The sequence below is a fragment of the Artemia franciscana genome, chromosome 1 (assembly GCF_032884065.1).
Source record: "Artemia franciscana chromosome 1, ASM3288406v1, whole genome shotgun sequence".
In the NCBI taxonomy this organism is placed as follows: Eukaryota; Metazoa; Arthropoda; class Branchiopoda; order Anostraca; family Artemiidae; genus Artemia; species Artemia franciscana.
In genome coordinates, this window is record NC_088863.1 from 24,979,829 (window position 1) to 24,992,803 (window position 12,975).

At 36.0% G+C, this 12,975-nt stretch overlaps 1 protein-coding gene across 1 annotated transcript in view; it reads right to left on the reverse strand.

Moving 5' to 3' along the window:
• LOC136026202 (inactive rhomboid protein 1-like) overlaps nt 1-12,975 on the reverse strand; it is a gene marked incomplete in the record, with an annotated part of 191,350 nt that overhangs the window by 74,142 nt on the left and 104,233 nt on the right. The window contains 2 exon segments of the mRNA XM_065702568.1: nt 5,752-5,935; nt 10,439-10,645. Of these exon segments, the coding sequence (XP_065558640.1) occupies nt 5,752-5,935; nt 10,439-10,645 (391 nt within the window).

Here is a 12,975-nt window from a genome sequence, read left to right on the forward strand (position 1 = left end):
CTCCAAAAGTTAATTAATTTTGCTCGAACTTTCATCTAGGATGCTTAAATCGTCAGCATAATCAAAGTCCAGGAGAGTTTTTCCTTCCCATTTGATTCCGTGGTCTCCCATTGCCTTTCCTGTGCTCCTTAAGACAAAGTCCATCAAAATGACCCATATAAAGGGGGATAGAACACAATCCTGCTTTACTCCTGATTTAATACAAAACCAACTGCTAACTTCATTTCTGACTTTAACCGAAACAACAACACACACACAGATTCAATAAACTGTATTAAAAAGGAGAGGACTATACTTTAAAATGACATTTTTACTTAAAAGTCTAATCTTAGTCAGAGTTTAGAATTTTCTGCGTGTGGGTGTTTAACTTTTAATAAATAAATCTTCTTAAATGAGCTATACTTTTGCGCATAATTCTAAATCTTGTTTTAAACATCAAAATCCCAACAAGAGGGGTTGCAAAATCACCATTGTCCAAACACGACCTAGATCAACAACAACAACACATCTCAACAAGAAAGGTTGCAAGATCGTCAGTGCCCAAACACAATCTAAATCAAAAACAACAACAAAAAATCCTAACGAGAGGGGTTGCAGGATCGTCATGGTCAAAACACGACATAGATCAACAACAACAACAGCAAATCCTAACAAGTGGGGCTGCAAGATCGTCAGTGGCCAAACATGACCTAGATCAACAACAACAACAACAAATTCCAACAAGATGAGTTTATAAAATCGTCAGTGTCCAAACACGACCTAGATCAACAACAACAACAACAACAGCAACGACAAATCCCAAAAACAGGGGTTGCAGGACCGTCACTCAAAACACGACATAGGTCAGCAACAACAATACGTCTCAACAAGAGGGGTTACAAGATCGTTAACGCCCAAAAATGACCTAGATCGACAACAACAACAACAGCATATCTCAAGAAGAGGGGTTGCAAAATCGTCAGTGTTCAAATACGAACTAAATATACAACAACAATAACAACAAATCCCAACAAGAGGGGTTGTAAGATAGCCTGTGCCCAAACATGACCTAGATCAAAAACAACAACAACAAATTTCAGCAAGAGGGGTTGGAAGATCTTCAGTGTCCTAACACGATGTAGATCAAGAACGACAACAAATCTCAACAAGTATATTATTCCATCGTTAACTATTTCCTGCCTACCTACATACACGTACTTAAGTCACTAGCAATTTTCTCAACAGTTCAACAGAAAGAGCTCTTCCTATGAAAAAATATCCTCTGTTCAAAATCGCATTGAACGGAGTCCTTCCGTAAGCCCTTCGTTAAGGATTTACTTCAAACTATTCATGCCAGGAGAATTTTTTGGTTGCACAAAGATATTTTTAATAGCTTTTTGAACAATTAGCTCAGAAACTGAGTCCTCAGCATCATCAGAAATAAATAATTAAACGGAAATACAATCCTCGTGTGAAATGAAACCTCTTCAGTAACTACGCAGATAAGACACAAGTCTTTTTTCACTTTATATGTTCTGCTTTAAATTGGTTCTCCAGTTTAAATTCTTTTCATTTCGGAAAAGTTTATTCGAGAACCGAGATTCTCGGAAACCAAACGCAACCAAACACCATTGTAAAGATTGAAAGAAAAATTGAACTTGTTACAGAAAGTCTGCCCTCAATAGGATTTAAACCCAAGGCCTCATTATGCAGTAGATAAGCTTCATCACCAACTGGACTACGGCGGCATCCACAAGATACACCAAGTCTGATGTTGATCAAGACAAATTTTCCATGAATGAAGGGTATTTATGTTCTCATAAAATATATTTTTTTTTAATCCAGTATCTTTAAATCACAATAAGTTACACCTAAATAGTTTGAACTTATTTGTATAATTTATAGTCGGTTGCTTACGACCTTTTCTTATTTGACAGTCACTAAGCGTAAAAGCAGAACACGTAAAAACAGAACAAATTTGTTTAGTATACGATTAGTTATAAATATTCATAAACTCTCAACATAAAAGAAGAAAGTTCGACTGCATGGGAGCACATATTAGATTGTTTTTCAGTCAGGTGTCAGATTATTTGGTCTCTCTTCCAACCTTAAGTCTAGTTCCGTGGTTCCCAACGTGGGGCACAGGGCCCACCAATGAGGCACACCAATATTTTCGTGGCTAATGGGCAGGGCGTGCACCCTCCGGCTGACTATACTTTAGAACCTTAATTTAAAAACAAAAAACTATTTCACGTGAATGCCGTCACACTCAAACGCAATCAAAGAGCAAAATAGAAACATGATTGTGTTGCAATAACGTTATACATTCCATAAAAGGTGTTGTATTCAGACAATATTTTTCACCACCATAAAATATGCCTAAAGGACGACCCAAAAAAGAGAATAAGTTAATGGCCTTTTAAGGTTTATTCAGGTAAATGAACGAGAAATTTACAAAGATACCAAGATACAAATTTATCAAGACCCAAAAAAGATACCAAGTTAATGGCCTTTTAAGATTTCTTCAGGTGAATACACGAGAAATATTGAATAACAAATTTTAAACATCACGAGGGAGCATCAGGATTTTAAAAATGCCTAGGTAGTGCATGGCCCAAAATCGGTTGGGAACCACTGGTCTAGTTGCTCACAGACATGACAGAACTTCCGAAAATTCGTGAAATAGCTCAGACTCTGGAATGCAATCGGGGCCCTTATGGTTCTGCTTCTCAGAAAGAGGGCGAGACTTCCAAAGGTAATTAGAGTCATTTACAATCTTTTCGGCAGTAATCGACTTGACCGCCGCTAGATGCTCCTGCAGAGCATTCTTGGAGGCAGCGTGCTGGAGGCGGTGACGAAAAAACTCATTATCAACTAAACATATATCTAGACCTACATAAATAAAAAAAAATGCGTTCCGTCAAAGCGCAAAAAACAATTAAAAAAAAAGGTATTAATGAAAATGTCATGACACAAAGCAAAACCATTTAAAAAGACATCAACCCGCTATCCCCCACTCAAAGAATTTTCTCAAAAACAAAAATTTTAAATCATTTACAAATCTTTCCCCTTTTCTCTTTCTCTTTCCCTTTTCTCTTTCTCTTTCCCCTTTCTCTGTCTCTTTCCCCTTCCTCTTTGTAATGGTTATTTTAAGTTTTGGCTTGTAATTCGTTGAGAGTTCCCTAAATGGACTCAAGATATCTTGATTTGTGTCATGCAAGTTTGACTTTCGCACTAAAAATTGTTCCCTTTTTATGAAGCAATTTCCAGTTGCGAATCCAAAACTTTCAAAAGTTTCGAACAAGACGATAGCTCACCATTTTAAAAGAAATCCTTTATGGTCAGGTTTCTTCCCACTGTGAAATAAATTAAAATCTAGCAATGTTTCCTTTTACGAAATTGGGTTTTCTTGAACTATGCTTCTTCGTTTCCCATAGCAAGGAGGAAAATCCAGACACAACTTCTATTTTCAAATAGATCGATTCTAAATAAGCCTTGATAAAAAGTCGTAAATCACCATGGGACAAGGGGGGGGGAATGTTTAAAGAAGAGATGGATTGGTTTGAAAAGAAAAATCACTACAATATTCAATTACATAAAATAAACCCAACCTCGGACACTCCCATTCACCTCCCTTTTACCCCATTGAAAGACTTTATTTTGGCCGAGATCCAAGAAGGATAGTTTATACCACAATAGAAAGCGACCCCACGCTAGCAATATAGCATTGCTAAAAATTGATTGAAGGCAGTAACGCTCAGTTTGGGTATGATTGATTAGAAGAAAATTATGTATTTCAATTTTTCTTAAGAAGACCAAACACAAATTTTTAATCTATATATACTTCTATACTTCTGTTTGGTTTCCATTAAGTCTAACGGATGAGCATAGGATAGAAAAGGTTCGGAGAAGGGCCAATATATTGGTCCCATACCTTCAGCGCCTTTCCTATCCGCAGATACTTTCTATGCTTCAACTCCCGTCGTTGAAGTTTCGTAGACGTCGCAATGACCTTGTAAATGTGTTTCGTATAATTAAACGAGTGGATGATGTTGATCCAAATTTATTTTTTAAATTTAGCTATTATCACTCTACTCGTCAGCATGATTATAAATTATATCCCCCAAAACCACTGAAAAAAATTGGTCAATTATCTTTCGTTAGTAAAGTTGCCGGACCATGGAATGGTTTGCCTTTGGAGGTTGTCGAGGCAGAGAGTGTTCGAATTTTTAAGAGTGCATTAGTAAATACGCCTTTTTATTTAGACACTTTTGTTGTGTAGTTTCGTGTTATTTAGAAGTTTTTGCTGTTTAGTTTGCCGTTGCCAATTTACTTTAGATTAGTATTATGATTTTGTGTTTTTGCGACAAGCATTGATGCTTACCGCTATTCGTAATAATAAATAAATAAATAAATAGAATAAATATATAATAATTCTATTTGGTCATGCAATTCTAGAAATTACACCATGGAATTAAAGAATAACCAGTAACGTATATCTATAACATAATATTTATTTATTTATTATAGTCTGATTATTTAGCTTAATTAGGAGCCATGATTATTGCGTTCAGGAAAACAAAAGAATATCTTATAAATTATTAGAGCCCATGCCCAAAGATAAGTCAAATTTTATGAATGGTATGGATTTTTTGCTTGGTTTTAGCATCGCACTTGCATTTCAGAATTGAAAAATTAAAATGGCAAGCAACTGATTTGGAAAGCACTGATTATACCTAAAAGCACTAATTAGCACCAACATCAACACTAATTTGTCACCAATTATCCTCTAATAGTACTATGTCTCTTCAACTTTTTGCAAAATTCCTAGCAAAGATAGAAAGAATGCCCTTCTAGGCTTCCGTCGTTTCTAGTTTTAAAAATTATGCTTTGACTCTTGAATCTGATTTTTCAGTCATAAACTTCACGCTTAAAAGCTAAATAACATCCAACTCGAGAAACTACGAGCGGCCCACGTGATTGGCGCTGTAGTTGTGCGCAAATTTCATTTTATCGTGTGATTTATGTGACTAGCTTTTTATTTATTTATTTTTCGAGTATGGCTATATAGTGACCCGAGGATAATATTCCCCTATCGGTTAGTAGGACCGGTCTACGTCGGTCAATGACAACACAAGAAATTATTCTCTGCATTTTCGCACAAAAAAAACTCAGTCTTACAAAAAAAGACAGTCAAAATTAATCCAAGCCAAATAGAATAAAAACGTAAAAATAGCTGAGAAATGTGATAAAGAATCTTTATAGCTGTTTTCAATTGCCTTTTACGAGTTGTCTAGTGGAAAGAGATGTTTAATTCGTGTTTACTTTTGTTTTTAAATACGAATTATGACATGAACTACTTTTTTTGTGCCGAAGTAGTCAAGTTAGCTTCAAAAATTCAATTATTATTCTATTTCGTAAATTTGCTTGCTGGTTTGTAGTAATAATTCTAAAAGTCAGGTAATTCTAACTATTAACAGTTCTGAAGATCAATAATTTATCAAGGAAAATACAGTCAATCCGTCAATTTGACGAAAAGAAGTAGCTAGAATTAATGAATTCGGTTTTTGAAAGCCTCAACTAACGATTGTTCCAGATAGATAGTTTCTTGAAGAAAAGAACAAATTCTAAAGTACTGCTCTCACAAATTTTTGCAAACTACAAAATTAGAGAATGCGGCGCTACATCTACATCCAGAATGTGCTGTTACACATCAATTGTAACCACAACTAAAAGTAACATGAAATTTAAAAGCAAAGACAATTGAGTTACCTTTCCAGTTCTTTGACGAATTCCAATCCCAAACGGTGCAAATCCATAAAGAATAATGGCAGCTATTAAAACAACTACTTGAACTGTTGTTACCCAATATGTAAAATAAGGCCGATAATCTTCAAAGGCTTCTAACTGCTGTTGCACCGTTTCATGGTGCTGCAGAGAACCACGTATCGTTCTCCTAAAAATAAAACCAATTAATAGAAAAATCCTTAAAATACTTCACTTTTGTCAGTTATATCACACTCCCATTCTGGCGTAAGTTTTAATAATTTTAGGTCAATTAAACTTTTAAGGGAAAACTGAGAAATCTGCATCGGTTACTTACTATGGTTAAAATCAATTAGACAAAAGGGCTTTGGGTCGGCTAAAAATGTTATTTTTTTTAGTTCCTTGTGTTTCCCTCAGTCTTTCTTTGTGATTTCTCCAGCGAAAAAAACCTCAGGATCACTGTCTTTTTTCAATCTAGGGAGGGAAGGGTCAAATTCTTCTTATTAATTTAGCAAAAATCGTTGTCGAATCTCAATTAATTTTGGCAATATGAACTGTTCCAGTAAGTTCTTGATGGTACCTGGGTACAATCTATTCTCTGATAGGGGAGGGGGGGGGATATAAAAATCACATTATCAAAATGCATTAATAAAGATGGTTGGATCTCAGCCCTAACTCTGTCAAAAAGAAGCGCTAGTGTCCTAGTCAGACCTAATGGGGACGTGACCCTTATGTAGCTTTTCTATGGGAGGGCATTGTTTTTGCTATCCAAACTCCTAGTAAAAAAGGCAAACGCATACGAACTGAAACTAATCAGGTCTGAAGGTATATTTTTGTGCTGTTTATAGGTGGTCTATGTTCATTCTAACCATAGAAGGGTGGGGATCCCTAAGTTTTTTCATTATAACATATCATAGAAACGGTTGTCTGAATTTTATGAAATTTGGACGTAAGTAAGATTAAAAGACATAATTCCGGTTTTTGGGAGTTCATACCTGACCCCACCTATTTGGGGGACGGAATATTAAGTTCCTGTCATAAGGACGTTTATCAGAAGGGATTGCTGTATTGTTAACAACGTTAATTTAAAAAAAAAATTACGATGAAAGTAAAAATCTAAGTTGAAACAAACTACGAACAAAAGGTAGGGCTTTGTAGTTTGTGCATTTTTTATTTATTTATTTTTTTTTTTTTTTGAAAAACTGTCTCAACAAACTGGCTTCTCTATAGTTCTCTCGTGTCATTACTCAGCCTCTGTCGAATTCTGAAACAAACGAATTACTCAAAACTAATCTTTCTTTAGTTTTTAGAGAGTTAAAATCGTGTCGTAAAGCTTTTTGACTTCATGAATAGTAAAGGACTATTGGAGTTTTATGAATTATTCTTTTATTTTCAGCTGGCCACTGTCACAGAGGTAATAGGTGCTACTTTTACCACGATCCTGCTTTAAAAACTGGATCAAGTCGGCAGCCAGGCAGTGAAAATAGCGCTTATAAGATTTATGGCAACAATATTTTTCCAAACGAAAGGTCAGCAAATGCTGCTTCTGGCCAGTCAAGTATGGAAAATAATACTTACAAAATGCACAGCAACAACCGTTTTTCCTTTAGAAAACCATACTAAAAGCGTGAAATATGTCGGTTTTACAAACAAAGCCGCTGTCACAAAGGTGATAGGTGCTGCTATTACCACGATCCTGCTTTAAAGCTGGGTTTAGTAGGCAATCAAGTAGTGAAAATAATGTTTACAAGATGTATAGCTACAATGGTTCTCCCCAAGAAAGGTCATCAAACACAGCTGCTGGCCAGTCGAGTATGGAAAATAATACTTACAAAATGCACAGCAACAACCGTTTTCCCTTTAGAAAACCATACTAAAAGCGTGAAATATGTCGGTTTTACAAACAAAGCCGCTGTCACAAAGGTGATAGGTGCCACGATCCTGCTTTAAAGCTGGGTTTAGTAGGCAATCAAGTAGTGAAAATAATGTTTACAAGATGTATAGCTACAATGGTTCTCCCCAAGAAAGGTCATCAAACACAGCTGCTGGCCAGTCGAGTATGGAAAATAATACTTACAAAATGCACAGCAACAACCGTTTTCCCTTTAGAAAACCATACTTAAGACGTGAAATATGTCGGTTTTACAAACAAAGCCGCTGTCACAAAGGTGATAGGTGCTGCTATTACCACGATCCTGCTTTAAAGCTGGGTTTAGTAGGCAATCAAGTAGTGAAAATAATGTTTACAAGATGTATAGCTACAATGGTTCTCCCCAAGAAAGGTCATCAAACACAGCTGCTGGCCAGTCGAGTATGGAAAATAATACTTACAAAATGCACAGCAACAACCGTTTTCCCTTTAGAAAACCATACTAAAGACGTGAAATATGTCGGTTTTACAAACAAAGCCGCTGTCACAAAGGTGATAGGTGCTGCTATTACCACGATCCTGCTTTAAAGCTGGGTTTAGTAGGCAATCAAGTAGTGAAAATAATGTTTACAAGATGTATAGCTACAATGGTTCTCCCCAAGAAAGGTCATCAAACACAGCTGCTGGCCAGTCGAGTATGGAAAATAATACTTACAAAATGCACAGCAACACCCGTTTTCCCTTTAGAAAACCATACTAAAGACGTGAAATATGTCGGTTTTACAAACAAAGCCGCTGTCACAAAGGTGATAGGTGGTGCTATTACCACGATCCTGCTTTAAAGCTGGGTTTAGTAGGCAATCAAGTAGTGAAAATAATGTTTACAAGATGTATAGCTACAATGGTTCTCCCCAAGAAAGGTCATCAAACACAGCTTCTGGCCAGTCGAGTATGGAAAATAATACTTTCAAAATGCACAGTAACAACCGTTTTCCCTTTAGAAAACCATACTAAAGACGTGAAATATGTCGGTTTTACAAACAAAGCCGCTGTCACAAAGGTGATAGGTGCTGCTATTACCACGATCCTGCTTTAAAGCTGGGTTTAGTAGGCAATCAAGTAGTGAAAATAATGTTTACAAGATGTATAGCTACAATGGTTCTCCCCAAGAAAGGTCATCAAACACAGCTGCTGGCCAGTCAAGTAGAGAATGAAATGCTTACAAAAGGCACAGCAATAATCTTTTTCTCTCATACCAAATGCACGTAATATATCGGCTTTATAAACGAGGCCGCTGTCACAAAGACCATAGTTGCTGCTATTACCAAGATCCTGCTTCAAAAACTGGGTCAAGTTGGCAGTCAAGCAGTGAAAATAATAATCATAAGATCTATAACAACAAACCTATTTCCAAAGAAAAGTTGCCACAGGTTGAAAGGTTGGTAAAATTGCCAACCTCGACAGCTAAAAGAAAAAGATATAGTTTTCTCGGCAGGTGTTCCAGAGAACTTTTGACAAAAATTATGTAAGTAATCTGGAAAACTTAGAAGAAGCTTCTAAGGATGACAAAGCTTATAGTGTATATACACATTGCGGAAATCCAGAGATTCTGTCCGTATTCATGCTTAAAAAAACTTTCTAGCTTTCCGCAACGATTATTGCAAATCAGGACAGATTCTTGGCAAGGTTTTTAAATGAATATAACCATGACTATGGATCATCAAAACTTCATGATCTTATAACATTTGTTTAAGGCTAACCCAGCTTGTATGATACTGCTCACCCAGACTATAAGAAAATAAAGAGAAATGGTGGCATTTGGCTCTCTATTGCTCAACAGCATTCAGAGGAGGGTAATAACTTAGGTCACACTGATGTGTTTATTTGAAAACATTGCCTTAAAACGTGTCGTTTTCTGAGCCATCGTTCCAAAAGATATGGACGGATTTCCGCACGGTTTTCACAATGCGTAAATGAACCATTAAAGTGTAACTTCTGCTGCCATAAGCAGGGAAAAAATTAAGCATGCAAATGATGGAGAAGTGGGAATTCGTAGACCAGAATCAGGAAGAGGGCTTTATCAAGAAGCAAGTTTAGGGAAACGTAAGGTTACCGTGGGACATGTTTTATAGCCCTAGTTTTTAAACAAAACATTTCCTACCAAAAAAACTGAAACACTGCGCAAACAAGTTTACAGCATCGAAGATTCAGTTGCACCAACTTGTTCAGCCTAATGGAAAGGCGGGATATTAAGGGAAATAACAATTTTCAATTCCAAAGAAGACGAATGAACAGAAAACATTTCTAAGAGACCAATTTTAAAATACAATTGCTAAAAAGCACTTAAGAACACTCTCCATACTCAAGTTCATAGGTAAACACCTGAAAACATGAGTGATAGGCGCCTTGAAATCTAAATTAATAAACTAATTATTTTTCAGAATTTTCTCCAACGTTTGTTTTCTACAGTATTCTCCATTTTTTTGCAATTTATGGCATTTTTGTAACATTTTGTAATTTATAATGTTAACAATTTTTTCGTTTTATGCAATTTAATCACGTTTTATTTTATATAATTTTCTCCAAAATTTTTTCATTAGTTCAGCCTCTTAGTGGCTTAGATATATTAATATACCTGTTAAATAACGAATTTGAAAAAAACAAACAGAACAAATGGGCATACCTGTGCGAAATACGAAGAACTTGTATTTCAGAGGAGTCAAAACATTTTCACCACTTGCACTTTGATTTGTACAAATCGAAGGCAAACTATTTCGAAAAACGCCCTTACAACATCCTACTAAAGAAAAAATATATACATACCCTCCAAACCATCTTCCGACAACACCTACTCCATACTGCCGCCGATTAGAATTATCGACAACTCGGTCAAGAACAACACTCCACCTACCGCGACTTCTTCTCGATCGAGAATCGACTTCATCACGTTTGCTTCGGAGGGACGACTGCGGGATAGATTCGTTGGTGACAAGCTTTTTTGATTCTTCTGCGTCCTCTAATACCGGAATGCTTTAACAATAAAAGTAATATGTTAATATGAGCCAAACAGGTCATATACAAAATTCAGGAAAAAGATCTAAAAAAATGCTTCAGAAAAGATCCTTGAAATATTTATACACATTCATTACCGTTGTTCTATTACTCATATTCATTCATTGTAGGCACTTTTTCCCAATTTAGCTAAATAGGCAACCGTTACTTGTTCTCCCTCTTTCCACACTGGTTTTCCATTCCATATCTAGCGTCTCTAGTAATGTTTAATCTCGGGAGCATAAGGGTAGAACGAGTTATGATCTGCACTGCCGAATCGTCATTGACCTGGGTATGTAGAGCCAAACATTGACCCGCTTCCATTATATTTTAGATAGAAAATAGGCTAATATTACGCATACCTTGCTAATCTTTCTTCTGTTCAAAATTTCACTTGGGATGTGATTCTTCCTTTTCGATATTTAAGTATTCTCAACAATCAATGTCAATTCCAACTGAAACTCGTCTACGTCGTTTTCAGGACTCCTTTCGATAATTTCTTCGGTTTCGCCAATGTTAGTTTTCCAGGACCATTGATATATTGACTGCTGGTACATCCCATTTTGAGCCTATTACCCAAGTTTTGACAGTTTTTAAAAAAAAGAAAAATTCACCCAATGCAACTTTATATGCCAGCTTTATCTCGTAGATAAAAAAAAAATGATCACGAGTCGTGCTTTTTTTTAATACATGGAAAACTTGAGCTCTTCAAATCAAACAGTTCGTGGTAACGAACTGTAGTAAGGAGCGACCCGGCTCAATAGTAAACGAAACTCTAAAAAACGGAATTTCGATGCTAAAAGATATATCAAAAGAATCGGATTTTTATGCTGATTTTAAATATATAAGTTTCATCAAATTTAGTCTTCGTCATCAAAAGTTACGAGCCTGAGAAAATTTGCCTTATTTTGGAAAATAGGGGGTAACACCCCCTAAAAGTCATAGGATCTTAACGAAAATTACACCATTGCATTCAGCGTATCAGAGAACCCTATAGAAAAAATTTCAAGGTCCAGTCTACAGAAATGTGGAATTTCGTATTTTTTGCCAGAAGACAAATCACGGGTGCGTGTTTATTTGTTTTTTTTTGTTTTTTTTTTTGTTTTTTTTCCCCCAGGGGTCATCGTATCGACCAAGTGGTCCTAGAGTGTTGCAAAAGGGCTCATTCTAACGGAAATGAAAAGTTCTAGTGCCCTTTTTAAGTGACCAAAAAAATTGGAGGGCACCTAGGCCCCCTCCCACGCTCATTTTTTCCCCAAAGTCAACGGATCAAAATTTTGAGATAGCCATATTGTTCCGCATAGTCGAAAACCATAATAACTTTGTCTTAGGGGATGACTTACTCCCCACAGTCCCTGGGGGAGGGGCTGCAAGTTACAAACTTTGATCAATGTTTACATACAGTAATGGTTACTGGGAAGTGTACCGACGTTATCCGGGGGATTTTTTTGGTTTGGGTGTGGGGTTCAGGGGAGGGGGCTATATGGGAGGATCTTTCCTTGGAAGAATATTTCATGGCGGAAGAGAAATTCAATGAAAAGGGCGCAGGACTTTCTAGCATTACTATAAAAAAAAACAATGAAAATGTAAACATGAAAAAGTTTTTTCAATTGAAAGTAAGGAGAAGCATTAAAACTTAAAACGAACAGAGATTATTACGCATATGAGGGGTTCTAAAAATACTCTAGCATAAAGAGCGAGGTATTTAGGAGGAGATAAATACTTCGCTCTTTATGCTAAAATTTTTTTAAATAATTTCAACTATTTATTCTACGGCCTTTCTGATTCAAGGGTCATTCTTAAAGAGTTGGGATAAAACAAGATTTAGTGTGAAGAGCGAGGTATTAACGAAGGGACCATCCCCCTCATATATATAATCAAAAATATAAGAATATAAAAGTTTGTTACGTAAGTTAATTCTTAAGTTACGTATTTTTTTTTTACTAATAAAAACGTTCGTTAAAAATAAAAGATCTAGTTGCCTTTTTAAGTAACCGAAAAATTGGAGGGCAACTAGACCTCCTTCCCCACCCTTATTTCTCAAAATCGTCTGATCAAAACTAAGAGAAAGCCATTTAGCCAAAAAAAGAATTAATATGCAAATTTCCTTTTTATAATTTATGTACGGAGAGCCAAAATCAGACATGCATTAATTCAAAAACTTTCAGAAATTAAATAAAAAAACAAATTTTTTTAAATGAAAGTAAGGAGCGACATTAAAACTTAAAACGAACAGAAATTACTCCGTATATGAAAGGGGCTTTTCCACCTCGACACCCCGCTCCTTGCGCTAAAGTTTGATTCTTTCT